This window comes from Cebus imitator, unplaced genomic scaffold (assembly GCF_001604975.1).
Source record: "Cebus imitator isolate Cc_AM_T3 unplaced genomic scaffold, Cebus_imitator-1.0 Scaffold257, whole genome shotgun sequence".
NCBI classification, from domain to species: Eukaryota; Metazoa; Chordata; class Mammalia; order Primates; family Cebidae; genus Cebus; species Cebus imitator.
This window is the reverse complement of record NW_016107572.1, coordinates 2,418,904-2,446,700: the sequence shown is the minus strand read 5'-3', so window position 1 is coordinate 2,446,700 and position 27,797 is coordinate 2,418,904. Positions and strand designations below refer to the sequence as shown.

Genomic DNA, 27,797 nt, shown 5'->3' with positions numbered 1-27,797 from the left:
CTCAATGCGTGGCGGATGTGAAGTCACTTTGGGAACAGAAGCACCAACTAGATGATGCCCAAGGCTGTTGTCAAACGCAGCTGGAGGGAGGACTGGTGACTCAAAGGGGATGCTGGCTCCCAAAGGGAATTCCCACGGAGGGTGATGTCAGTGGATTCTGTGTGTGTCTTAGGCCAGGGGCGGGCTCTGTTTGTGCTTTGGGGTAGGCTCAGTGCTTTGGACCACCATCACACGGTGGAAGGAGGCTCTCACTGGTCCTCCTCACCTGCCTCTCTATCTCCCTTTGTCTACCTGGCAGCTGCATTTGCCAAGCCCACCCTCACTGCAGTGCTGGTAGAAAGGAAGCCTAGATTGTCACATGGAGAACAAGGGCCACTCTTTGCTGTGACCTTCAGGTTTCCCCAGCCATCTTTGGTCACCATGGGTTCCTGGCCTCCCTATTGTGCCCTGCTGTGCTGGAGGAAGAGCTATGCCTCCTTCTGCCCCAGGCCGCTCAACCGGTCCCCAGGTTTCCGTGTCCTCCATCCCTGTCCTTCTCCCTTGTCTGCCAACTCCCTTTCCTCCCATGACAGAGATGCTTGGGTCCCCTCTGTCTTTAAACAGATCTCTTTTTACCCACTCTTTCGCTCCTTTTTCTCCAGGCCAAATTGCAGTGAGCAGCATCTCCTCTGAGCACCTCCCCATCCATCCCCACCCGCTGCCCCGCCCGCTGCAGCAGGCCCCATGGGGCTCCCCTTGCTTGGTCAGCAGGGCTCCTGGAGGGCTCTAGAGACTTCTGAAGCACCCGATCCAGGGCCTTTCCCGGTGTCCATCCCCTGGTCCTCTCAGTAGTGCTGGGAACTGCTGCCCTGACTTCCTTTGAGCTTTCTCTTCTTACCAGGTCTTCAGCCCCTTCTGGCACCCTGTGCAGTTCCTCCTGCACAGCTTCCTCCTCCTTGTCCCCAGTGGATGGTCTGCATATTTCTGTCCTGTCCCTCAAGACTTTTCCATACACATACATCCCATTGTGGTCTCACCTGTTCTCACGGCTTTGCCTGCCTAACCAAAGCTCCACTCTATATGGCAGCTCTGGCCCCTCTGCCAGGCCCCACACTACCTAGAGCCTAGACACCCACCCAAGTCTTCCAAACCCAACCTCTCCAAATTGGGACCCCTCTTACTCCCACGTCAAAGCCTTCTCAGCGTCCCCATCTGATCTGTCTTTGTGAATATAACCACAGCCTCCAAGCTAAAAGTTGCAGCCTCATCAGCCCCACTACTGTTTCTTCTGCCTCCTGTGCTTTATGTCCATCCTCATCACCGAGGAATGGGAAAGAAGGGGCCATGTGAAGATGTCATACAACAAGACCTTATACCCTAGAGGACTCTGTACCTGGCTAGGTGGGGAGGGGTTGAGGACAGAGAGGAGGCCAGTGTCACCACAGGACAACGTGTATTTAACTTGTATTTAACCACAACTGTGGAATAGAAATATAGCTATGGAATGATGCTGAAGAAGAGAATGTAAGGGATGTTCTTTATTACCTTAATTCCCCTCACTCCAGAGTTGCCACAGGCCTATGCAGGATTCAACCTTAGTGTTGATCTTGATTGGTCTGTGGTCTACCCCGGGGAAGACCATGCGTTTCTACATAAGGCTTAGTGGGCCCTTTGCCCTTTGGCGATGCTGGGCTTCCCCCTCCATGTTGCCATCTGCCACCTTTCCTCCTCTGAGAGGAGAATGGAGGGTGTGGCCATTTGTAAAGGCTTTTGTGGCCTATTTTGCCTATAATCTGCAAGACATGCAGATTACAAACAGATGTTCACTGGCAGCAGAGAACGGAGGTGGGCTCCTCCCACCACAGCATCCACATTCACAGCAGGGTCCTGTGAGGGCTTTTGTCAGGGCTGAAGTCAGTCTGTGTAGTTTGGTTGGACTTCAGATCATTCAAGTGTTCTCTTTCAATTACAGACAAGGACAGCAGCCTGCAGGCTTCTCAGCCCACCCTGCCTTGCTCACAGTGTGGGATTAGTCTTTCTAGTGCTGCTTTGATCATGAGACCCTCTATTCAAAACTTCGAATGGCCCCTGGGGCCAAAGGTACAAGTCCAAGCTCTTCAGTCTGAAATTAAAAGGGTTTTGTAATCTAGCCCCAACCTATTCTTCTAGCTAGAGCACATACCATGCTCTCAAATGGCTTGTGTGCTTTTTGTCCACTCTGCTTTTCAGTTCGCCCCTAAAGGATCCCACCCTAGGCCTCTCACACATTTCCTTGGTTTCCTCTGCCCTCCATGTTCTCAGCATGCCTCGCAGATCCCAGAGCCTACAGACTTGATGAATGTTTATCACACTCATTTTCATATAGATGTGTCTTTGTTTGTCAGACCGTCCCGAAGGGCAGGGGTGTTCCTCCAGTGCCCAGCCCAGAGCCCAGCATATGCCAGGCACTCCGCTCATGTGCAGGAAGAACTCAGAAGAGGAAGATGTCCTGGGCTCTTACCTGTCTGAGGACACCCTGCAGTTCCTTGCTGGACCACATGTCAGACAGGAGAAGTCGGGCAGCTTCTGCAGCCTTGGGTGAGGCGCTGGGCAGGTGAGAAGCGCAGTTGTGAGATGAGATTCCAGGAGGCATGAGAAGGAACACCCTCTTCCCTCCCACCCCCATGGCCAGGGCCTGGACACAGGGGAAGCCTCATAGGAGGCCTCAGGTGTGCAAAAGAGAGGAGCCCCATTGGGGTGTGGTGAGCCTGGTCACCCTATGCACTGGGCACAACCCCATGCCCCTGCCCACCTAGAGCACCCCAGGACTCTCCTCAGGGGCCAGGAAGTGGTAGTGTTCTTCCACTCCAGTCCCCAGTGCTTGTCTTGGGGAGAGGGAGCCCTGCAGAGCAGGATAAAGGCCCTCTGCAGTTGGACCTGCTGCCCCACACCTCTTGCTGGCCCTCTGAGGACCCTGTGCCCCCGAGTCCCCCCGCGGCAAGTGTGTTGCCTCTTCCCTCTGTGCAGCCTGGAGGACTGGATGCTGGACCCTTCGCTCCGCGAACTCTCCGCTTCTGGAACTTCTCCTCCATTCAAGCCTCGCCCCTCGCCAGCTCCCCCTGCCCTGAGTGCTTCCCCTGCTCCATGGAGACCTATGGGACTGCCTCCTGCTATGCAGGGTGAGGAGGGGCTCCGGCTGGGGCCCAGCCCGTGGGGGCACCCCGCCCACCTGCTGCGGCACAGGTTGATGACGTTGTTGAGCATGCTGCTGGAGAAGTACTGCCTGGCCAGCTGTGGCTGTGAGGCCATCAGGTTCCTCACGGTGTAGCAGGCCGAGGACAAGATGTCTTCGGAGTTGCTGGTGTTGCCAGTGTGGCTGGTGAGGAGCCTGGTCACCTCCGAGAACACCTGGTTCCCTGGGAGAGGAAGGAGTTGGGGCCCAAGGTCAGGATGGGTGAGGGGCTCCCTCTGGGGCCATACTCTTGGATAGCCTTCTGCCAGGCTCTGAGCCAGGTGGCCTTCAGGGCTTCCTGCCAGCTCCAACTCAGGGCTCAGAGACCCAGAGAGGGCCTTTGCAAATCTGCTCCCAGGCCTTAGGTGACAGGCCCCCTCCTGTCTCCACACCTGCCTTTGGCCAGCTTCCTTTCCTGGAATGCTCATCTGAGGGAGTAGCTTAAAGGGTGACCTTCCAACAGGCTTTGAGTTATAGGGAGCCTGCCGTGTCCTGGCTGGAGGGGGAGGAGATGGAGGGTCTTACCCATCACTCTGTGCAGCACAGGGTGGCGGGACATGTTGCTCAGGAGGGAGGCTCCAGACCGCACCACATCAGAGTTGCCAGACTGCAGGAGGCGGGCAATTTGCGGCAGGCCCTTTTCCTTCAGCCCAATCAACTGGCTCATGCCACTGGACATCTAAGAGAGGAGGAGCGGGTGAGGAGCTAGCCTGTGGCTTCCCAGGCACCACGGCAGGCAGAAAGGGGCAAGGAATCCCAAAGGCAGACATCCCAGAACACTTTCTTGTTCACCTTGGAAGCACTGGCAGACGCAAAGATCTGTTCACATGTGGGCAACTACAGAAACCCAGGCTAACACGCACCTCCCCTTTCCTGCCCTGATCCCGTCTCCCGGATCAGCCCCCAGCCTAGATGGATGGAGAGAGGGGGGGTCTCATTTCCCCTACTCATAGTGACCCAGAGTCAGCTTCTAGACTACCCCAAGCGTCCGACGCTGCTCTCACCCCAGTCTCACGCTGTGCCCGTGACATCTCCCAGCGTTACCTGCCCGTATGAAACTATACGGCCAAGAGTGCGCCAGCTAAACATCTGGCCATCTTCTTCCAACCTCCCTACCTCTCTAGAGCACAACATATTTGTTGAGGGCTTGCCTGAGAAAAGAGGGCTAAGAGAGGGTCTAGGCCCCCATGGAGACAGAACTGGGGTCCCTCAGAGGTAGGCCAGTCGTCCAGGCCTCTAAGCAACACGGCTGCCCTGGGTGTAACAGGTCCAGGTGGGCTTGGCGTTCTCGGAGCTGCCAAGCCTCCTTCCTCACAGCTGGGGACGTTTTCTGCCCTTGGTTCACTCTAGAGCTGTTGCTGCTCAGCTCCCTCGCCCTAAGTAAAGCTGAAGAACAGGGGGCCGCCTGGCCCATCTCCACTCTTCCCGATTGCAAATAGGTTTCCTCTGGCTCCGCCCCATACCACTGTGCCCCCCAACCCAACATCTATACGCATTCTGTCACATCTTCTCTGGGCCTGCTTGCACCCTAAACCCTCTTTTTCCACCTTTGTCAGTTCAACAAATGGAAGACTCCTTTTGCCATGAACACCCTCTCCTCCCCTCTCCCTGACCCCAGGCAGAGCCCCTGGAGCCAAGAACCATGTGGCCAAGAGGACTGTGGGCATGGACAGAATCCACCCTCAGTGGGCCCACCCAATCTGTGCCCCCCAGCAGCTCCCAAAGGGCAGGGGCATTTCCCCAGTGCCCAGCCCAGAGCTCAGCATATGCCAGGCACTCTGCTCATAGGAAGCTCCGAAGCCAGGGGTCAGGGTGGGGGAAAAAGCAGGGAGCAGTGGCTGGAGGACGAGGGTGCTGCGGGAGAGAAGGTGCAGCCCCACTTACCAGCCCCTTGCTGGCTGTCAGGTTCTGCAGGGCACCCGCACAGGCCTCCAGGGTGGCATCTTTCTTGCTCTTGCCCATGAGGTTCAGATAGGTGCGGATGGCGTCTGAATGGTACAACCAGCCACTGCCCTTGGGGTTGGTCTCTTCCTCGGGCAGGGGGCAGTCAAAGTTGTTGTTCTGAGGATGGAGAGCAGGTCAGTGGGGTCAGTGAGGAGTCTCATGAAAGGACACAACCCAGGCACTCTGTCCCCATCCCCCAGCCTCAGGGTCGTAGTTCCAGATAGGGCGAGCTGAGGACCTGCCTGCAGAGGCAGGGAGCCTAGGACTGCCCCACGGCACCCCTTTGCTCTGTGCCCTGCAGCAGCTTCATGGGCTGCAGGAATGGGCCACGGTCCTCCAGATTTCCCAGGGTGTGGGAGAAGAGGGCATCCTAGCATCCTGGGAACTGTGCTCCAGGACAGCCTCGACCCAAAGCTTCCAGATACGTGGGGCTGCTTTGGGCTCTCCCGTCATGATGCTTCCTCCCCTTCCAGACTAACCCACCCTGGACCAACGGGGGTGGTCCTGGATTCCACAGCGGAGTCCAGTGAAGGAGGCCTGACCACCCCTCCCTGGCAGGCTTCTGCTTCTGGGGAAACCTGGGAGGGCTCAGGAGATGGTGGGAACCAAGGCCAGAAAGGGTGAGAGTTCTGGCTTCCCTCAAATCCTCAAGGGTAAGGGAGAAGATGGGGGAGACTTGACCCATTATACAGTAAGAAAGACCAAGGCCTGCAAACAGAGGGCTTGAGTTTCTGACCTCTAAGGTGGTCTAGCCCCTATACTTCCAGGAACAGATTCCCCGCTGTGCAAGATGAATGGCCTCTACCCAGTGCCCGGAGTGCAACATGAGCCCCAGCCAAGGCTTCGGCCTGGGCCTGGCCCTTAGGGCTGGCTTCAGGCCCCAGGAGGGCCCAGTGGAAAGGGCAGATGAAGCGGCGGCACCTGGTGGGTGCTCGATGGGCAGGCCCCGGCCCTGCCGATGCTGTACTCACCATCATCTTGTCACTCTTGTTGCTGAAGCAGCCAGTGGAGGATTTCTCGGTGTAGGTGTTACGGGCGTTGTACTCCAGTTGGCGGTAGCGGGTGGGCACCTCAGCGTCCAGGCGGTAGGAGAGGTTGTGCAGGACACACATGCAGTTTTCCACAGACTGGGGACCAAGCAGAGGCAGGGGCCTGAGCCTCCACCCAGCCTGATAGGCTCCTGGCCTGCCACCTACCCTAACTAACAAGAGAGCAGAGGCACCTGGGCTGCATCGGGAGAGATGAACCCAGGTACCCAACACACTTTCAGCGTGGAAAGTCTCCCAGGGCCACCTCTGGGACCTGAGTTTGAATCTGCTATTTCCTGCCTGCGTTAACTTGACCAGCCTCGCTTCTCTGGGCCTCAGCTTTCTCAGCTGTCAAATGGGACTACAGTCATCCACTTCACTAGGCTGTTGGAAATATGATACAGAGAAAGTACTTTTCACGGGACCTAGCGTGCGGTAGGACTCCTATGACAACATGCCCATGGGCAGACTGGGATACTGAAGAATGCGTCTTTCCTCCCAGAACAAACTCCTCCAGAAGAAGCCCCATGCCTCTAGATGCCAAAGCCATCTAGTGTCCCCACCATTCCCTCTTCCCATGACCAGTCCTCGGCTGTCAATGTCAGCGGTGCTAACTCCACACAAACAACAGCCAGGGCTTCATCATGGCAGCCGGGCCCAGAATGTTGTCAGTTTCCTTTGGCAAACCTCCAAGACTAGGGTTTGGGAGCAGCATATTTACCCTCCCTAATGTCTGGGCCTTGCTGGGATCTAAGGGAATCTGACTTCCGGGGCGTACAGGTCCTGGGGATGTTGCGCCCACAGCAGAAAAGCATCTTGCCCGTTGGAACCAGGCTGAGCGGCCCACTGACAAGGCTCTTGGACGCTTGGCTTAGTCTAGAAGCTGACTCATAGTGACCCAGAGCTGTTGCTTCCAGTGAGGGGAGCAGGAGATAAAAATCCCTCCTCAGGGAAACTGTGCTGAGAATGAGGTGCTGTGATGCCCAGCCAGTGCCCTGGTGATCTGGGGCCTGCTGGACCTGTCCGCTGAGCCACTGTCTGCCGTGGTGGGGACATATCAGCCTTCTGTTTATCTGCCCTTCCGCGCTTGTTTTTCTTTCTGTTTGTCTGTGCTGTGTGTCCAGAAGTCTAGAGAAGGCAGGAAGGTGACTCTGCCAATGGCTTTTCTGGGAGGCAGAGGGAAGACAGCAGTGGCAGAAGGAGCCTTGTCTCGGAGGACACTAAGCCCTGGGAGCACCAATGTGGACTCCTTGGGGCTGCGGGGCAAGGCTTGGCAGCGCCAATGCCAGCACAGCCAGCAGACACTCACTGGGAGCTCCCTCTGTGCCAGGCCCTCTTCGTGCTTTGTTTATTAACTAATCAAGTCCTTCAGGCAATCCTTGAGGTTGATATGATCACAACCATTTCCATGAGAGTGAAGAGTGAACTGGGAAACAGAGATTAGGAGGCAGCTGCATCCACTCCGCTTCTAAGTGTGGGAGATTGGATTTGCATGGGCATGCTGTCCCCAGAGCCCATCCCTGTAGCCACCACTAGGCCCTGCAGCCAGGTGCCCCTTCTACCACCCCTGACCCTGTGCTCCTGTCTTGTCACTGGGCCAGGCCTCAAAGGCACCCAGAAAACATAGTGGGCTGACCTGGGGCTCAGGGTGCCACCAGGGGGTGCACTCACCTTGTCATCGCAGCGGCTGGCCGCCACACAGTTCTGGACATAGGCCATGAGGGAATCAATGAGCCCTGAGTAGTTACGCATGGTCTGGCGGCCTGCATCGGCTGAGCTCAGGTTCCTGGGGGAGAGGACAGAGGGTGGGAGGGGGGAGAGGACAGAGGGTGGGAGAGGGCAGAGAAAAGGGGAAGAAAGAACAGGGAAGGTGGGGACAAGAGTGTGGTGGGGGACAGGCAGGGGAGGGGAGAGCAGAGAGGAGATGACGAGGTGGAGATTGGAGGTCGTGGTAGGCAGAAGGAAGAAGAGGAAAGAGAGGAAAGGAATGAAGAGAAGAAAAGATGAAGAAAAAGGAAGGAAAGAGAAACCATTTAGCCAATTCTGTCTGGCCCTGGCTGAGGCTGAAATGAGGTCTCATTTGCATTCAGTTCTTCTCTCCCTTTGCTCTGCCCAGTAACTTTATAACTGGCAATGGCCCCTCTGCAGCTGCAGCCCAAGGCTCACACCTGCTACTAGTGGCCCTTTGTGGAACAAGAGCTGGAAGCTCCTGCATGCCCTGTCTTTCTGTGGGGCAGGAAGACGCCCTGCTGATGCTGGATCAGAAGTGGGGCTGCGGGTGGCCAGGCTGGGCACCAGAAGCTCCCTCTCCATGCAAGCTGTGTTCTGCCCCTAGCAGTAGGCTCGTTCCAAGCAATCTGGGCTCATCAGCCTGGTGCAGGTGGGGTGTGGCTACAGTGGAACTTCAGCCCCATAAAACTCTTAATTACCCTGGGTTTTCATCTCCCCAGCCTCTCTGCTTCCTGGGGGCTGCTGCTGAGGCTGGCAGGGAGAAGCACAAGTTGAGACACAGAGGCACATGCCAGCTACACCTACCATCCTGGGGTGGGGGTGGTTCTCAGGATTTGGGGAAGACAAACCCCATTAGAGCAAGTTGGGACCCTAAAAGGGGTCCTGCTCCAGGGCTCCAAGCCACCCCTCCCACCAGCTTGTAAACCTCCACTTCTAGAACAAGCCCTTCCACCAGCTGCCACACCCTGGTAAGGAACTTAGAAAACTTTGGCCAAAGCAGTGCCATCTTCGTGCCAATGCACACGGCAAACGGTTTTAACACCACAGCCGGGAAGTGACTCATTGGCAACCAATCGGTAGACTTTTGAATAAAAGAACACTCTTCAAGATAGCACAAGAAATGCATTTTTTCAAGGGGAGGAGGAGGGAAATGGTTGAACCAGTTTGGATATTCAGATCCAGGCATTTCCACTCACGGATTCCTGACTAGTGTCCGCTGCATTCTCTCAAAGTGGGTGGTAGGGTCCTGAGCCTTATCCAGATCCAGGGACGTTAAGAGGGCCTGAGCCCCTGTGTCCTGGAGCCTGCCCAGAAGAGCCAGTGCTGGCTTGTCTATTATGTTTGTTCTATGCGCTGGCTGAACGTTGGCTGAAATGGGGGCACCTGGGGAAGGGCCCAAGACTGGGACAAAAAGGCCCCATGTGTCCTCCTCTCTCACCTCAAGCAGCCCGTGGCATTGAAGAAGACCTCAGGGTCCACCACATCCCGGGACATGTTGCTGTTGCCATCGCACCAGCCAGAGAAGGGAATGATGACACGGTCGGCCAGAACAGGCAGGGCGTCGGCAATGAGCTCCTCCTTCAGCTCGTCGGTGGAAGACAGGTTCCAGAGCAGCCCTGGGGATCAGAGACCATCAGCCCAACTTGTGCCAGGCTCAGGAAGCCCTAGGGATCAAGGTAACGGCACCAGCCTGGACTCTAGCAAATGGACCCCACTGAAACGCCACCTTCCAGGTAGGCCTGGTTTACAGAGCCTCTTGTCTGACTGTTCCACGCGGCCGTTTCTCACTGTCCCAACCAGACTGCAGGTTCTTTGAGGTCAGGGAACATCTCAGAGTTCTCTGTCAAGGCCAAAACTACGCATGTGGAAAGTGATCAAAAAACGTTTGATTGATCAGTGGTTTTTAGTACAAATTTTAGCACTTGGGCTCTTCTAATGCTCTCTTTTCCATCTGAAAGTCATTCCAGAAACACTTATCCATTGTTACTCTGTACATGGTCTGATCTTCCCAGTCCGTGACTTCTTCCTCTTGTGCCCCCAACCTCGAGTGCTTACCATATTTCTTGAACGCAGGGTAGGTGCTTAAGACCCGTTAACCTCTTCCCCCTCAGCCTTTCTCTCCATCACCTGCGAACCCCAGGGCTTGTGGAACATGATCTCGCCTGGACACCAGCCTTCCCACTCTTGCTCTCCAACCTCTAAAAGGTGGTGACCCCTTGTGTGTGTGCACACCACCCAGGCTCACCCTCTGGACACCCCTAATCGGGCCAAGGCCAGTGTCACTAAACTCTCAGGATATTAGCCCCAGGCCAAATCTGCCTGCTGTGTCTTGTCCCAGCCTGGAGGGACTGGCTTGCACCCCAGCCTGACCCCACAGCCAGCGGCCTTGCACAGCCCCCACCGTGGCTCTCCGTAGCCGTGGTGTCCTACCGGTCAGCTGCTTCTGGATCTCCGTGTTCCCGGTTCTCCTCAGGAGGCTGACGGCCTCGCGGATCCCATTCTGCCTCCGTGTCTCCAGCTTGTTGGTGGTGCTCCTGAACACCAGGTTGCGCAGGGCCCCCGCCGCAGCCTGCTGGACGTTCTGGTTGGGGCTGCGGAGGAGGTCCACCAGCTTGCAGATGCCTCCCAGCTGATAGACCTGCCGGGAGAGAGTCGCCACACCACCTGGTCAAGGGAGCTGAGGTTGATCTGGTCATTCTATACTCAAAGCTGATTTTTTTTTCAGACCAAAAAAAAATCTATCAGTTCAGAAAGATTCAAATCAACCAAAATAAATAAGCAATGTGAGGTCATGATAACTGACCCAGATTGTGAACGGAAAGGCCTGGATTCAGATCCTAGCTCCCATATCCTAGTTGGGAGACCCTCAGCTAGGGTGCCTCCTGTTTCCTGAGCCCTGCTTTCCTCCTCTGGAGAATGGTGGTGAGGACCCAATAAGAAAGTGGATATAAATATATTTCAAAACCCTCAAGCAGAACACAGACAAAAGGGAAACTCTCTCATGGGAACTCTCTCCTACAGCAGAAGCGGATGCAAACTTATCTGGGACTCTGGGAAACAGATTTATGACACTACATCCTTGGGCTGAACTGCAGGGCCCTATAGTGTCCCTCCTGCCAGCAAAGCTTTGGAGGCATCAACGGGCCCTGTTTTCCACCGTAAGATGCCTGAAGACAGAAGGGGAGTGGGAGAGAGGAGGCAGGTGGGAGGGCAGGAGTTGAGAGGTGGGGAGCAGTCATATTCTTCGGCGGGATTTGAGAAAGGGGATTTCTGTTGAACCCATGATTGGCATTGAAGCGTCTCTTCCATGACCAGCGGAGGAAATGTCCGCTGCCTAATGTCCACTCAAACAGAGGGCTTTGCTCTGCAAAAGGTTACAACACACAGCTCTAACCTTGGGCAATGTGAAGGCCCCTTGCAGCTGGGCAGGGCAAGAAGGAGCCAACTGCAGATCCCCCAACCCATCTCTAAAAGCACAGTCAGGCCGACACATCCAGGCCTTGCGCAGGCCCACTAAGGAGGAAAGTGTGCAGCCAGCTACCTGTTGCTTGGCAGATTCATCCTGGAAGCAGGTATGCTGGATGTAATAGGCCCCAATGGCCTGGAACTTCTCATCCTGGGAGCTCAGGTACTGCACAGCCTTGGGGATGGTCAGCCCACTGCACTCGATGTCCTCACTGCAGATCCTGTGAAGAATGGGCAGTGGGGATGGTTACAGGGTGGGCTGGGAGCTCTGGTGAGGGGGCTCAGAGTTCCTCCTGGCACACTAAGCTGACATAGCCTCATCCACCCTCTGGAAAGCCCAAACAAGGCAGCCCAGGGCCACTTGGAGAACACCCTGGGAACGGCTCCTCTCCTCCAGAGGAGGGAAGGCTACATCCATTGGATTTTCCCCACATGAGAATAGTGAGCCCCTGGTCACAGTCAATGTCCAAGCAAGTATATTTTCTCTGCACTGGGGAAATTTTCCTCCCTGTTCCCTGAGGCGAAGCTTCCCACCCACGTTGCCACCTCTCTTGTTTTTGCCTGTATTAGGAAAATGGAAGACAATGGCCATGAGCCCATCCACCATCCATCCATCTACCATCCATCCATCCATCCACCATCCATCCATCCAATCATCCATCCATCCATACATCCATCCACCATCCATCCATCCAATCATCCATCCAACCATCCATCTATCCACCATCCATCCATCCATCCAACCATCCATCTATCCACCATCCATCCAACCGTCCATCCATCCATCCATCCATCTACCATCCATCCAACCATCCATCCATCCATCCATTCATCTATCCATCCCCAAGTCCAGCTGGCTCTTACACAAACATTTTCACATCTATCCTTTCTTCCCATTCTTATAGCCACCAATTTCCTGATTTTGATTACTTTAATGGCAGCAAGAGACTCCCATAATTGGCTTTCTTCTCAAGCTTCCCCATCCAACGTTTTATACCCTTTTACCCAATAAGTCTCCCTAAAACCCTGTTCACTGTGTTGTTCTCCAGCTCAGAAACCATCAGTGGCTTCTCCATACTTCAGGTTTATGTGTAAACTGTTAAGCCTGATATCCAAGGGCAGGTATGAGTTTGAATCATAGGAAATGTCTATATTCAACCATTTTTTGAGCCACAAAACCAGAAATTTCATACATGTTAACCTAATCACCCAGCTCCACTATGCCCCTTGAACATTCCCCAGCCCCTACCCAGGGTCTGCTCCAGCAGGACTATCCCCTTCACTGTACCTTGGCCAGGTCTCAGGGATGCCTCAAGGCACACCACTGGCCCTGCTGAAGCCCACCTCTGTGAAGCCCTCCCAGGGAAGGGAAACGTGTCTTCTAAGAACCTCTGCAGCCTCCCTGGTGCAGAGTCACAGGGTGGTGACTGGCTGTATCCAGCGTTCAGATAGGGAGCCTTCTCCTCATGATCTGACATACCTGGTGCTCAATAAACACTCACGATTCTAGGATTCTAGCTGTAGCAACCCATCTTCAGTTCTAAGAAAAACACCCAAGGTGCAGAGCTCTCTGGGACTAAGTTAGCTGTACTGATGCCCACACGGAGAGAACGTCACCCTGCATTCATCAGCAAAATGTTATCCCCAGATGGGTTGACACTCATCCCTTCCATATCTCACCTAGAACCTCCACTTAGGGCCTCTGGTTGGGGCAATGAGCTGAAGCCAGAGGCTGCCCTGATCAGCCTCCAAGAGAGAGAGGTTTCTTAGTTCTCCTCCAAATCACCCCAAATGCGCCTTACAGCCTTCAAGTAGTTAAGAAAGGTCTAGCTCTCTAACGGGGTTCTGCTTATTTTCAGAACAGGGTGGTACTGGCAGAGGGGAGCACAGGATGTAGAGTCAGCTGTGTGTCTTTGGACTAGCTACTTAACATCTCTGTGCCTTGTTTTCTCCTCAAGAATACTCACGCCTGCCTTGCTGAGGTGGCGAGGGTTAAAGATGAAGAATGCAAAGCTCCTGAGGCTCTCTGAAAAGGAGTTCCTTGTGTAGCTCCAGGACAGCCCTGGGTTGTCCCTGTCATGGCTGTGTTCCCTGCACTTGCCAAAGAGCCTGGCATGTACTAGATGCTCAGCAAATATTTGCCAAATAAATAAATAACAATAAGCAGTAGGTGGCGATGAAGGACAGTTTAAAGGTTCAGGGAGCCCCCAGCCCTGAAGAGCAAGCTCAGTGTCACTCAGGACACCTATGCGTCTATGGCTCCTAACGGGGCACCCCATTGGTCTCCTTCCTTCCTTCTGGGTGATGGCCATCAACATCTCTGCACAGAGGCTGTACTCTGTTCTGTAGCACTAGATCATGAAGCCACATGAAGTCCCTTAGGTTTTTTTCTTTGAGACAGGGTCTCACTGTCACCAGGCTGGAGTGCAGTGGCGCCATCTCGGCTCACTGCAAACTTCACTTCCTGGGCTTAGTGATTCTCTTGTCTCAGTCTCCTGAGTAGCTGGGACTACAGGCACCTGCCAGCCACGCTTGGCTAATTTTTTTTTTTTTTTTTAGACAGGGTTTCCCCACGTTGCCCAAGCTGGTCTCAAACTCCTGAGCTCAAGTGTCCCCCACCCCCTGCTGCCTCAGCCTCCCAAACTACTGCGACTGCAGGCGTGAGCCACCACACCCAGGCCGTGTCCCTCAGTTTTTCATGTCTATTCTTCCTATTTGTCCTTCGGATTTACCTGTCTTATAACCTAGAAGCCATTCGATTCCCATCGTCCATATCAGGGTGCATTTCTTTGTTCTTTCAGAACATGGATATTCTGAAATTTACACGCCTAAGATCAGAGGTTCTCGAACTCTAGTGTAATCAGAATCACTGGAGGGCTTGTTAAAATGTGCATTGCCAGCCCCTCTCCCAGTGTTTCTGAGACAGTAGGTCTGGGTGGGTTCCCACAATGAGCATTTCTAACAAATTCCTGGGCGATGCTGATGTTGCTGGTTGGAGGAGCACACTTTAAGAACCATCAGCCTGGCTAACCTTCTCTAATTAGCCTCCCTTGAACAGTGAGCTTTAAAACCCACACAGTCTGTGTCTGGGTTCTGTTTCACCTTCACACTAAAAACTTCTTGAGGTCAGGGGCTCATTGGGCCAGGTTCTCCCCATCAGGGAGCCCATGATCCTGGGGACAATGCACTCCCCAGTGACAGAGGCTATGCCTCTCCTGGCATCCCAGGAGCCCTTTGCAAGGTGCAGCAGCCTGGCTAAGGGTTTGTGTCCCACCTGACCCTCCTGGCTGCCCAGCCCAGCCTAGCAGCACTCACTTGGAGCTGGCCCTGGAATGGCTGAAGGACAGGTCCTTGTTGCAGGAGATGGGCGGGACATACACGGGGTCCTGCTTGGAGGCACAGGAGGGCGGGCGCACAGGGCACTTCTTCACGGCCTTCTGGCCGCTGCAGGTGCTGTAAAAGCTGTAGCGGTTCTGGGTGGTCTTGTGGCCCTTGCTGCCCAGCGTGCCCTTGCGCAGGGTGCCCCGTGGGTCACAGTAGAGGTCAGGCTCACTGCGACTCGCCTTGATTTTCTGCATGAAGCAGATGTCGCTGCCTGCGCCGGTGGTGTTACAGCTGCCCCGCGGGTAGTGCCGGCTCCAGTTCTCCATCTGGCTGTAGGAGCTGAAGCGCCTGTTGTCAGGCTCCCGTTTGAGGGTTCCATTGTAGATCTGGCCGGGGAAAGGGAGAAAACCTTGGTCAAGGCTCCTAAATGGGGATTCTGGACCCAGCGGGCCATGAGATACAGCCCTCCCCAGCCCCCATCATAATGCTCATAGGATCCCAGAATGTTTGGTGTGGAAGGAACCTGAGCCATCATCTAATATATTATTTTTTCAACTACAGGCTGTGACCCATTATGGATTATAAAATAAATTTAGGGGCTGGGCACGGTGGCTTGTGCCTGTAATCCCAGCACTTTGGGAGGCTGAGGTGAGTGGATCACAAGGTCAGGAGATTGAGACCATCCTGGCCAACATGGTGAAATGCTGTCTCTCCTAAATATACAAAGAAAAGTTAGCTGGGGATGGTGGCATGTGCCTGTAGTCCCAGCTACTTGGGAGGCTGAGGCACGAGAATCGCTTGAACCTGGAAGGCGGAGGTTACAGTGAGCTGAGATCACGCCACTGCACTCCAGCCTGGGTGACAGAGCGGGACTCAGTCTCCAAAAAAAAGAAAAGAAAAGAAAAATCAATTTAGAAGACTGTGACCATCATTTTAAAAAAGAGGGAACAGAATAATATAGCCTGGAATATAAAATATCAGCAATGCAGGTAGTAAAGTGGTTGTTTTGTGAAGCAGTGTGTGGGTACTGGGTTGCAACGTGTGATACATTTCTTACTGAGTTGCTGTCAAAAAAGTCTGACAGACCCTGATCTGGTCCCACATGGTACAGTTCAGAAGAAGGAGTTGGAGGGCCAGAGAAGAGGGGCCTTCTAGTTTAATCAGTGAGGAAAGGGCAAAACCCGGACCTGAGCCTGAGTCTCCAAGCCCTGTGCCATTCCCAGACGCCAGCAACTTCCCACACAGCCAGCCTTCGTTGGCCCTTAAACTCGGCATAGGGAAATTTCTATTTTGGCCAGAACGGTTTACTATTGTTCTTTTCTGCTAAGCTCTTCATCTTGACTCTCCTCTGCCAGGGCAAGAAGCAAATTGTAACAGGTCACTTCAAAGGCCAAAGAAGGACAACAGTTCTGCTCCCTAGGCCCTTGCACAAGGGACTGTGAGCTAGGGGTCCAAGGTCACACGTGGAGGCAGGCCTGGGGCTGCAGGAGCGCCCCCTGGACTTTGTCCTCAGGCTGGCAGTGGAGAAAAGTGGGCAGAGGCTCACTCCACCACAAAAACATACGACGGACAGTGAGGTGCCTCAGGGGCTCTGTGTGAGCCCAAGTGGGGAGTCAGCCTCCCTGGGAGGAGCCAGTGAGGCTGGAGGCTTGGTGGGAATTAGTTCCGGAACAGAACTGCCCAAGGAGGACTTTCCCAGGAGCTCGCAAGCCGGTGGGTCTGGCCTGCTCCAACTTGTTCTCAGAGTAGAGGATCAACATCGGGTCTGATAAAAATGTCTCCACACAGGTGCTGACTTGGGACTCACCTTTGCTGGGATGGGCCAGGGCCAAACCGAGCAACCCAGGGCCTGCCCGCCTACCCCTGCCCCTCCCTGAGAAAGAGAGAGAGAGAGAGAGAGAGAGAGAGAGAGAGAGAGGAGAGTATGTGCATAGGGGAGGTCATTAGGCAACTGGGTAATTCCCTTCCACACCAGATCTGGCCACACAAGGCTGGGGAGGGGCTGGCACTCTACCTGGTCCTTTTTCATCTCTGCAGGGAGTCATAGCCAGCAGGAACCTCCCATGGCTTGAGCTCCCAGAAAGACTGGGTGTCAAACCACCAGTCAGAAGTTGCGTCCAAAACCCAGAAGCCACAGACTGTTAACCTTGCCAATGGCCTGCTCCCACACACCCTTCACCCACACACCCAGCTGTGCACTCAGGCAGGCACAGTTTTCTTCCCCAAACTGGGTCAAACCAACCTACCCCAAAGAGAATCGGTGTCTGGTTGTTGGGAGAGGCACAGATGGACAAGCACAAGGCGTGGGGAGACGAGCTGGACAATTTTCTAAGCATCTGGGCATGCAATGCGTGTCTTGCAGATTACAGGCAAACTATGCCATGAAAACCTTTACAAATGGCCACACCCTCCATTCTCCTCTCAGGGGAAGGAAGGTGGTGGATGGCAGCACGGAAGGGGAAGCCCAGCATCGCCAAAGGGCAAAGGGCTGGCTAAGCCTTAAATGGAAACTCAACAAGCAGCACGCTTGTTCTCCGTAGATGACACGCCTGGACGTCATCTTAGACACCTGATGAGAAGCCCAAACACTCATCCTGGCCCAAACCCAGCAAAGATGTGATCATGCTGACTGAGCCTCACAGAGGCTTTGGACTTTGCTTTCCTGTGCTGGGAAAAGGAGCAGCCAGTAGCCTTGCCAAGTCTCAGCAAGGGTGGGCTGCCCACAGAGAATGGGCACTGGCTGCACCCACAGGGGAGTGGGCAAGGTGTGGGAGGCAGGGATGTCCCTGTGGGACTGCATTTCCCAGCCTCCCACCATCAGCTGTACCCCAGTGGCATCACCCATTCCTGGGAACCTCACCCCAGCTCCTAGTGTCATGGTGCTGGTGGGCTGTGCTGCTTGAGGACAGCTGGGTGCGATGCTCTCTCGTCATCATGGCCCTTTGCTGTCACTTTGACAAGCAGGAGTAAAGCCTCCTCTAAGTCAAACCCCATCCTCCCCACGTACCAGGAGAAGGCCTGGATTCCCTTCAAGGCACAAGGAGGCAAACTGCCACCAGCTCTCCCTGCACAAATGGCCTGGGACCTGGCTGAAGCCTGCAGCGAAGGCTGAAATGGCAGCAACTGCGGGGGACTCCGCGTGCGTCCTCCAGCTCACTGGGCTGAGGCCTGCAAAGTGGAGGAAGACCCCAGTGTCAAGAACACAGACTCTGGAGCCAACCTGACCTGGCCTTGTCAGTTGCCCAGTGGATGGCCTTGGGCAAGTTACTTAAGCCCAACGTGCCTCAGTTTTTCCATCTGTAAAACTGGTATAACTATGCCCAACATAGAAGGTTGCTGGGAGAATCCAATGAACTACTGTTTGTAAAGCACCTAGGACAGTCCATGACATGAGTGTTTGCTCAGTAGGGACATCCGTATCCCTCTGACTCTTAGACTGGGCACAGGCTGGCTGCCTTAGGACACGGCTCCTAAAGGAGAGACTTCATGTCACCCATGGCATACCTACCAGATGTCATAAGAGGGAGGATGAACCCAGGAAGCCAAGACAGCCCGGGGTAGGCACCCGTATCAGCGCTCCATGCTGGTCTCACCCCACAGACACAGAACAGGCCTAAATATGTCTCAGAAAAGTGGAGGAACATGGTCTGCCCAGATGCAGCACCTCGGGTGAAGCCAGGCTTTATGACGGACGGTGCAGTGTTTTCTTTACGTGGGTGCTGTTGGCATCTGAGGCAGAACAGCTCTTCTTTGTACAGGCTGTCCCAAGCATCCCAGGTGTTTAGTGCCCCAACCTCCAGGCTTTAAATGCCAGTAACGCCTCACAGTCATTGCAAAATGCCCCACACATTTCCAAACACTGTCTTCCAGGTCCCGAGCGAGCAGCTGCAGCCAGAATAGGATGCCCGGGCAGTGCACGTGTGCCCGCCGCAGGTGGGAGAGCTTCACTACCAATGCCTGTTCTCCCAGCCACAACCCCACATTCAGATAGTGATCTGCTGGCAGCATCCTGCTCTTCGAATACAAAGGGCAGTGACACACACTCAACCTCTTGTCTGGTTATCCCACGCTTCCTTGGGAAACTCCAGCCTCAGGTGGGATAGTCTGTGGATCAGAGCATTCCAGAGGCTGGAAACTCAATTTCCTGGGAGCAGAGTTGATGACCCTGCCAGACAGCAGGCTAGCCTGGACAGCCAGGCAGAAATTCACAGCATCCCAAGAGACATGTTTCTTCACTTGGGAGACCAGTGGGGCTTTTGAGGGGTCACACAGTTTGAGGTGGGCCAGGAGAAGCTGCTTTTAGCTAGGAGTCCCCCAGTCAGTCCCTGCTCTGCTTCCTGCTTGGAGAAGTGGGGTGTTTTTAACCCCACACTGAAAGTGCCCCTCTCTTCCTGTCCCTCATTAAGTCAGGAAACTCTGGAAGGCCAACCCCTCCTTTATAGGCAAGGAGACAGTCCCAGAGGGTGACTGGGCCACAGTGAAGCAATACAAGCCCCAGATCCAGGGCCTCAAAGTACTGAATGTGACCAGCTGACCCTTGAGAGAGCCACTCACTCTGGAGTGGCCCCAAAGCTGGAAAGGCTCCTGATAGCCCAGGGTCACCGGACAGGGCAGCAAGTAACCATTCAGAAAGAGATGGCATCCTCCTGTCCTTCCTTCGAGAGTCCTTACTGACTCCCTCCTTTTGCACCCCTACTGCCCAGGCTCTGGCCCCTGCTCTCATCCGCTTACCACTAGGCCACCCCAGCGCCTCCCACTGCCCCTGCCCAGCCCCCAGGGCTCTGGTCCCTGCCTTGCGATGCCCTCACTCCACCTTCCTCAGGCAAAGCTTTCACCAGCCGGTGCCACGTTAGAGAACCCACAGTGTCTCTGCTCCTTACCAGACAAACTCCTCAGCCCGCCCACCCTGCCTGCCCAGCCATCTCTTCCCTCCCCAGCACACCAGCATAAGCTGCTCGGTGACCTCAGCCACATCCTAGGCTCCCTGCTTCTGTTCAGATGCTCCCCCGACCCTGCACAGCTTTTCCTCACCCGCCTCCTACCAAATCCTACATTTCTCCAAGGCCTCTCCTCAACCTGTCATCTCCAAAAGGCCTGTTCTAACCCAGCCCTGTCTCCATAACGACCAGAGTTGGAATTCTTTGCCCTTACAGCCAGGGGCCTATGGTCTTGTTTGTTTTCTAGTTGCTAACATCGGCTTCTGTCGGATGCCCTTAATTGGGCCTGAAACAGGGCTGAGCTCACAGCAAGTGCTCAGTGAAAGGCAGACGTGACTGAGAATTTGTGTTGCGGATGGAGATTCAGGATGCTGACTGGCACTGGAGTTCCCACGGCCTCCTGGGCACAGAGGAGAGAGGAGGCCCCATGAGCAAAGTGTGCTGGCGGGAGGTAGGGCCGTGCTAGGCAGGGTGAGGCAGCCTGTGTGGGTGAACAGGATGGAGTCCGGCTGTGACGTCCAGAAGGCTTCCCTTTACCCCTTGACTTGAGCAAAGCAGCTGGGTGGTTGAGCCCAGAGAATTCTATCCAGCTCTAGCTGGACAAACAGAAGCTGCTGGACTCCTTGGCAGCTGAGTATGTGCCTGGCAGGACAAGATGAAAAGAGTGTCTATGTCCCCAGCTATTAGCCCATTTTGAAACGAAGCTTCTGCCAGCAGGGCGGGGTTGGCCAAACCAGTTCTCCAGCGAGACACACCCTGGTCTGCCTGCCAAGTCCCACACCCAGCAGTGCCATCTTCAGCAGCATGATCTCCCAAGGCCCTTTTCATGAAAGTGAGTGCACACACAGTTTCACGGAGTCCTCGTCCCTCTCGGGCCTGGTGAGGGCTCGCTCGAGAAAGAAACTTGATTAGACGCCTTTCAAGGACAGGTTCCATTTGCCACTTGCCTAGTACCTCCCACTCCCCACTCAATGCCCAGATGAGGGGCTCTCACGTCGTAGGCATGTAGCGACACTTGTTCATATTGCTGGGATTTCAGTCAGGACCGGGGGAGTGGGCAGAGCTGACCCGTCGCAAGGTGCACCTCCGCATGTGGCTCAGTGGCTCTGCCCTCACCCTCTCTAGGAGTTTGGAGAGCACAGGTGCTCTCCCAGCAAGGCTGGCGAGGACAGGGCATACAGGGCTCCAGGCAGTCGAGAATCTTCCCAGAGGGGCAGGGGTGGCTGCTTATTCAGCAGTCTGAGTCAGCATGGGAGCCACGGGGGCCTGAGTCACAAAAGATGGAACTTCAGCAGGGGGAGTGTTGATCCCTGCCTCCTGGCTCCTCTGGGCATGGCTCCTTCTCTGAGAAGCAGGGGGCTCCACCCTGGGCTGACCCTCCTTTCTTTTCCTGACGCACTGCTTTGGGCAGAGCAGCCCCACTACTCAGAGGCCCTGACGTCTGAACACAGAACAATCCCGTTTGGCCTTGGAGGAGGTGTGGTGGGTGTGCCTCACTGTGAGACCTCAAAGGCAGAAGGAGCTACACCCAAGTGCCATCACCAGCACCCCGAGACCAGCAGGGCCCACCCAGGCGACAACTCCAGAAGGCACTTGCTAAGTGCTACTGAATTGAAGTCGCTAAGTGTCCACTGAGAGAAGGCACAGCAGAAACCAGAAACAGTGTGATGCCCAGTGTGGGCGCACGTTGCCACCTGAATTTTTTAAATGTTAAAAAAAACACAAAAGAAGTGTTGATGCCTATCCTCAGAGTAGAGACTTTCCCAGAGATCTGGTTAATAATGGTGTCCCTTATTAGCTTTGAAAAGCAGAAAGAGTGAGCACACTTCAATCAGGCCAGTGTTAACAAATGTCTACGGATAACTGAGGACAGCTTTCTCAAGTATCTGGATAACTAAAGCCCAAGCAGAGTAACCCATAAAACTCTGTAGCCTGTGGGTCCTTCAAGAAAATGCCTTCTCCAGTGAGGCCACAATTCTGGGGTAAAGAAGGCATCTTAGCCTCTTGGGCCCCAGGCTCTAAGCCTGCCTGCAGAGGTCAGGTCCATGGTGGTTCCTGGAGCCTGCTGTGGGGGCGACATGCACTTGTGCAGCCTGGCACCTAGCTGACACCTGGTGATCCATCAACACGCAGCTGTACCAGCCCCTGCACCAGCTCCGTCTCCACCTCCCGCTCCCTGCCTATTTGCTGCACTGTGGGAAAAAGCAGGTTTTCCGAAATGCTCCTTTTTTACCTTTCCCCCTCGACACCTGAGAAGTAGGTTTTTGTCAGCTCCTAACACTGGTAGGATGGGTGTGGACATGACAACCTAAAGTTTCCTACACAGACATCTCTGTTTCCTTTAGGCAGGGAAACCCCTGACAGGTGTTTGCCACTTCAGACGCAGATCTCATAGGCCTGAGTGGTGGAAGACCCCTGGCTGTCAGCCGTCTCCCTTCCACGGCCCCAGGCAAGCCGAAAGCAAGGCCTTGTGTTCTGAGATCACAGCTTCTGGCTTTCAAACCCAGAGGCTGGTTCCACTGTCCCAGCGATGGTTCATCATGAAGAGGGAAAGCCGAGGGGGGCACCCTGATATGAAATAACTCCTGGAGTCCTGGATGATGGGCCAGCACCCCGGAAGAGCACATTTAAGGGTCAGGAAGAACCCACTAGGCCAGATTTCCCCCACCCTATACTGGGAGGTTGGAGGGAAGGCTGGCTGGCCCCAGAGCCACTCCACGCACTGGACCAGGAGGTGCTTCCCAGCCCTAGGAAGAGGAGGGCCAAAGGCTGGGAGGTGGCAGCGCCTCGAAGGGCAGGTGCTGACCTGGCCCAGAAAAAAGCTCCCTGGAGACCTAACAGTGGAAAGAACCTACTCCTGCTGGTTAGCTAAAGGTTTTTGGTTGTTTGCTTGTTTGAGACAGCTCTGTAGCCTAGGCTGAAGTGCAGTGGTGCAATCATGGCTCACTGCAGCCTTGACCTCCTGGGCTCAAGTGATCCTCCCACCTCAGCCTCTCGAGCAGATGGGACCACAGGTGCACACCACCAAGCCCAGCTGATTTTTAAATTTTCTTGTGAGACGGGGTCTCCCTGTGTTGCCCAGGCTGGTCTTGAACTTCTGGCCTTAAGCTATCTTCCTGCCTCAGCCTCCCAGAGTGCTGAGATTACAGGTGTGAGCCACTATGTCTGGCCTGTTAGCCAAGAATTTTACATGAAGGGAGAGACACTTGGCTGGGCCCTTCAGTGCTTGGGTAATAGCTCTCACTTGTGGAAGATGAGCGTGTAGGCACGCACGCTCACACACATGCACACACACACTTCTGTAGGCACTCCCCACCTGCCCACATGGGACACACATCACTTTGCCAAAAGTGGACTCCGGTAAGGAAGGTCTTTGGAAGTTCCTGGAGCATATCCTGAGCGCCATCACCAGTGTGGTGCTTCCACACCAGTGTGCAAAGGGCTTCCCTGTTCATCATCTCGTGATGCTCTCCCGCCTGGCCAATGAGGCAGCAGGGCAGAGAGGAGCAGCTTTGTTCTCTTTGTGAGCATATTAAGGTCGGAGAACTTTAGGCTGGTCAAGCCCACACAGCTAAGATGGGGCAGGCCCTAAGCCAGGACTCGGGTCTTTGGTGTCTCTTACAGTGATTGTCCTCCAGCCACTCTGCTACCAGAGTCTGGTGACACAAACAGAAGCCTACATGGCAAAGAGGCTTTGTAGCTGGGGGGCCTCTACAGAAACTAGCATCTCTGGCCAGTTGCTGGACCCGACTCCTGGAAGATCCCATCCCCAAGGGTTCTAGACACAGGAGGTGCCAGCCCTTCTTCTTTGGGCCAACTGTGGGAAGTTCCTTTTTTTTTTTTTTTTTTGAAACAGAGTTTCACTCCTGTTGCCCAGTCCGGAGTGCAATGGCACAATCTCGGCTCACTGCAACCTCTGCCTCCTGCCTCAGCCTCCCAAGTAGCTGGTATTACAGGTGCACGCCACCACATCCAGCTAATTTATGTATTTTTGTAGAGATGGGGTTTCACCATGTTGGCCAGGCTGGTCTCGATCTCCCGACCTCAGGTGATCTGCCTGCCTCGGCCTCCCAAAGTGCTGGGATTACAGGTATGAGCCATCATGCCCAGCTGGGAGGTTCTTGAAGACATTTAAAAAGTGTGTGGTTTTGTTATTTGTGTGAGTGATATAAAGTTTCCTTTCAAAATAAATGCATTGGAATAGCTGGGCATGGTGGTGCGTGCCTATAGTTCCAGCGACTTGGAAGTCTGAGGCAGGAGGATTGCTCGAACCAAGGAGTTCGAGACCAACCTGGGCAACACAGTGATACCCTGTCTCTAAAATAAATAGGTGAGTAAATAAATGCATTGGAACTGATAAGTAATTCCCTTAAAATAAGTAAACAATAGTTGGTATGATTTTGCAAAAATTGTGACAGCAGAACGCAAATGACGGAGGTTTGGGAAACGTGATTGCCCGTACTGGCAAAAGTACCAGGATGTGGCAGTGTGACCAGGAGCCCTGAGCCAGGAGTCAGGAGACCACGCTCCACTCTTGGTCTCCCGTGCCTAGTTGTGTAGCATTAGGCCATCACCTCACCTCTCTAAACCTCAGTTTCCCCAACTGCAGCACGCCCTGTAAGGCTTCTTCTGAAGGAAGGCAGTTCAGCAGTCTACGATTCATCCCTTGCTGAAGTCACAAGCAGCCTCTTTCCCAGCCTGTCTTTATCCCCTTCCAGGCCTCGCCCTTGGGCGCCCTGTGGGGGTGGGAGGGGCGGGGCTCCGGGTCTAGAGCTGCTTTTCTCCCCACCTGTGTCTCTACAGGTCCCCCGTCCCCTCCCCGTGCCTGGGCTGATTTTGTTTTCAGCTGAGTTTGCTCTCCTGGGGCAGGCAGGCCTCGGTAGAGACACGCCAGGGCCCTGGGGGAAAAGTGGAGCCTCACCCTTGCAAAGGGTGGGGACGGCTCTTCCACCCACTTGGGAAATGCTGCTCCATTTGTCTCACTGAGCCTAGTGACAAAAGGAAAACTCTCAAACCAAAAAAAAAAAAAAAAAAAAAGCCAGCAGAAGATTCCCCCCAAGACTGTATTTTGATGACGTTATCCCGTGCCCTGCTTGCTGGCTTTGAAACTTGGCCAGGAGGCTTAGCTCACTTCTCCTCCTTCCCTTGCAGGTCCCTTCCTCCTCTTGCTCTTCACACCCGCCTCAAAGTCCACTGGGGTCCAGACTCAGTTCTGCCACATCTATCTGTGAGGTCACAGGCAAGCCCCTGCACTTTTCTGTGGTTTGATTTCCCTGCAAATAAAATGAGAATAACAAAGCCTGGTCTACCTACTAAACTCACAAAGACCGAAGGATCAGGTCAGGGGATGAAAACAGGCAGTTTGAGCAAGCTCAGAATGCTGCACGAATTCAAGGGATTATTAAATAACCGGGGGGCCGCAGGTTGGAGCACTTTCCCCTTGAGAGCTGACTGAGAACACAGCGCAGCTGAAGCAGCCTCGAAAGCGGCCACCTGCGGCTCATCCCGAACCCAAGACCCCGCTCCACAGATGCCCAAGACTTAGAACTGAAGCTGGGGAAGGAAGGCTTGGAGGTCACCTGGTCCCACGCCTTCACTGACAGATGAGGAAACCAAGCCTTGGAGAGGTTTAAGTTAGCACGTGCTATAAAATTTAGCTTTTAATGATATCTTCTTATGCTGTTGATTGTTGTTTATCTGTTATTTGTTTTCAACTATAGTGTTAGGACTTTAAAGACTTGTTGGTTGAGTAGATTAGCTTTTGTCAGGGCTAAAAGGAAAAAAAAAAAAAGCCCCAAATGAAACCCTACCAATTTCTGCTGGAGCAAAATTAAAAAGTTTAGAATTATCCTTGATTCTTTAAATCTTCTCTCTAAAGTTTCACATTCGGGGAGAAGGGGAGAGGGGCACAGCCAGCTCATCCAGAAGCTTCCTTCTTGGGAGAAGACAGAATTCTATTCTCGGTGGCCAGGGAATTGTCGGGCTCACAGTATCTCATCGGAATGGGAGAAATAGAGTCCCAGGCCAACCCAAGCATAAGTGTTCCCTGCCCAGGCTCAACTCAGAGCTCTACACAAAATGATTGGAAATGACTGAGGAAGACTTGCTGATTAGCGAAGCTAAAGGAAGAACCGGCTTCTGTTGTCTCTGGGGAGAGTGGAGTTCCCTTCTGCAGACATCCTGAGGACCCACTGCTGACTGTGTCCTGGGCTGCAGCACTCCCCACTTGCTAAGCAGCTGCCACACTGAGTCCCTTGGCAGTGACGAGTCTCCCTGAACATCCTGGCCAAATTGCCCTGGTCCTCCCTCTCCACTCCCCTACAAGGGTCCACATGTCAGGACAGTGACTGGTGGGAGTCTGCCTTCTCCTGGGTCTAGTGCTCCTTCCTGGGGCAGGAGGATGGAGGGGCCAGGGTGCTCACTTGGCCCCAAGGAGCATTGCTGTGAGTTTGTGATGTAGGCTTGGGAGACTTAGGACACCTTGGGAGCTGGAAACCTGAGACCAGTTGCCTTTCTTGGGGGGTTACCTATTCTTTGTGAACAGTCAGCAGGGTACTCTCAGACCGCAGCTCAGACCTAGAGGCATGTGTGCTCTGCCCTCCATCCTGTCTGCTAAGTTCAAAGCTCAGCTTCTCCAGGAGCCGATCCTGACTCCCTCCACCTGAAGCTTGCCCTCGGAGGACACACTTGTTCACTGGCACCATGTCCTCCTCCCCTTGCAAGCCCGTGCTGCAGACAGGGGGCCATTCTCTGACTTCTCTTCTCAAAAGAGGGACACAGAAGCCAGATGCCATAGCTACAGGGAGGTGGTCTGAGCTGCCGTGTCATCTTGCTGATGCTAAGCCTGAGGCCCAGCAGGAGAGGGGTCCCTTGGGGAACCAGTCCCCAGACCAGGACTACTTCCTTGTCTCCACATTCTCTCTGGACTCTGAAGGGGCCTCCCTGGCTTAGCCAGCCCTCAGTCAGGAGGCAGGGCCTCAACTCACTTCCATGGAGGGGAGGGCAAGTCCAGAAAGGAAGCTCCTTGAGCTCAGCCCAACCCTAAGGGTGACAAAAGCTTCTTATGGGAACACAGCCACAGATGGACTGTGTTTTAGAAAGGAGGGCCCCTCCCAAGGAGTACCCAGACACCGACGTGTGCCATAGGCTTGTCCTTTGGTTTAAATACAGGGAGTGTCCCAATGGCAGCAGTTTGTCTGTGAAAGCACACGGCGTGCTCCTTCCACAGGGAGAGGTGCCCAAGAAGCCGGCCCACCTGCTCCCGCTCGCTCACCTCCATTCTCTCTCAGAGGCTCATTCCGCCTCTTGGCAAGTAGAATCATTGCCTCTTCTTGTTGGGTGAGAGCCTGGGGCCCTTGCAGGACCCTCCTATCTCCCAGGGCTGGGTGGGGGTGAGTCACGAGCTGGCAGCGGGGACACTGAGTTGGCAGACACATCAATTGCTCCCTCTTGGAGCAGGATCCATGCCTGCCTGGGAGTAGGAGGCTGTGGTCTACCCTCTATGGGTCCCTCACCTGGACTTTTCAAGAAAAGACAGAGGCCCGGCAGGCGCTGCTGAAGGAACCCAGCTCCCACACCTGGAAAGTGGCGTTCAGAGCTGAGACACAGCATCTGGAAAGAGGGATTCAGGCCTGTGTTAAGTCAGGGTAGTTACTCAGCAGAGCTACTTGCTGTGCCTCAGTTTCCCTGTCTGTGAAGCTAAAGTAAATGAAGTCCTACCATCTCTCCATCCTGTTGCAAGGGCTAATTAACTGCTGTTTTCCTGGGGCCTGGAGTGCTCGGATGAAAGCAAGGAGGAAATTAAGAAGCTATTATCCATCCGTAGACTTGAAGCAAAAATCTGGGCTGGAGGAATTGACACTGCTTCTGACCCTGGAGGGACCACCACACAGGTTTTAGCTACGGAACCCTGTAGCTACTCAGAGAGCTCTCAAACCACAGGTGACCCTAATTGAGTCCTTGGCTATGATTTAGTCCAATTGCCTTGCCCCATGACTGAGAAAGCCGAGGTCTAGAGAGGTGAAGGCCACTCCAGGTCCCTCAGTTTGTAGCAGCCCAACTGAGACTGAAATCCACACCCCCCACTGCTGATCTGATGTGTTACATCCATAAACCTCATACTACTCTTTGAGATAGGAATTTTCACCCATTTCAGAGATAAGCAAGCTGAGGTTCAGC

General features: G+C 54.3%; 1 protein-coding gene across 2 annotated transcripts in view; it reads right to left on the bottom strand.

The window, feature by feature from the left end:
* Positions 1-27,797, bottom strand: part of PKP1 (plakophilin 1) — a 52,105-nt gene that overhangs the window by 9,817 nt on the left and 14,491 nt on the right. For both annotated transcript variants that reach the window (XR_005195584.1, XM_017499421.2), the window contains exons 3-12: positions 14,674-15,068; positions 11,435-11,579; positions 10,324-10,531; positions 9,332-9,509; positions 7,834-7,948; positions 6,106-6,261; positions 5,075-5,251; positions 3,716-3,869; positions 3,188-3,374; positions 2,480-2,564 (exon numbers count right to left, since the gene is read on the bottom strand). Coding sequence is in view for 1 of the 2 variants with exons in the window: in XM_017499421.2 (XP_017354910.1) it covers positions 2,480-2,564; positions 3,188-3,374; positions 3,716-3,869; positions 5,075-5,251; positions 6,106-6,261; positions 7,834-7,948; positions 9,332-9,509; positions 10,324-10,531; positions 11,435-11,579; positions 14,674-15,068 (1,800 nt within the window). In the remaining variant the exon portion in view is untranslated. The remainder of the gene's footprint in view (positions 1-2,479; positions 2,565-3,187; positions 3,375-3,715; positions 3,870-5,074; positions 5,252-6,105; positions 6,262-7,833; positions 7,949-9,331; positions 9,510-10,323; positions 10,532-11,434; positions 11,580-14,673; positions 15,069-27,797) is intronic.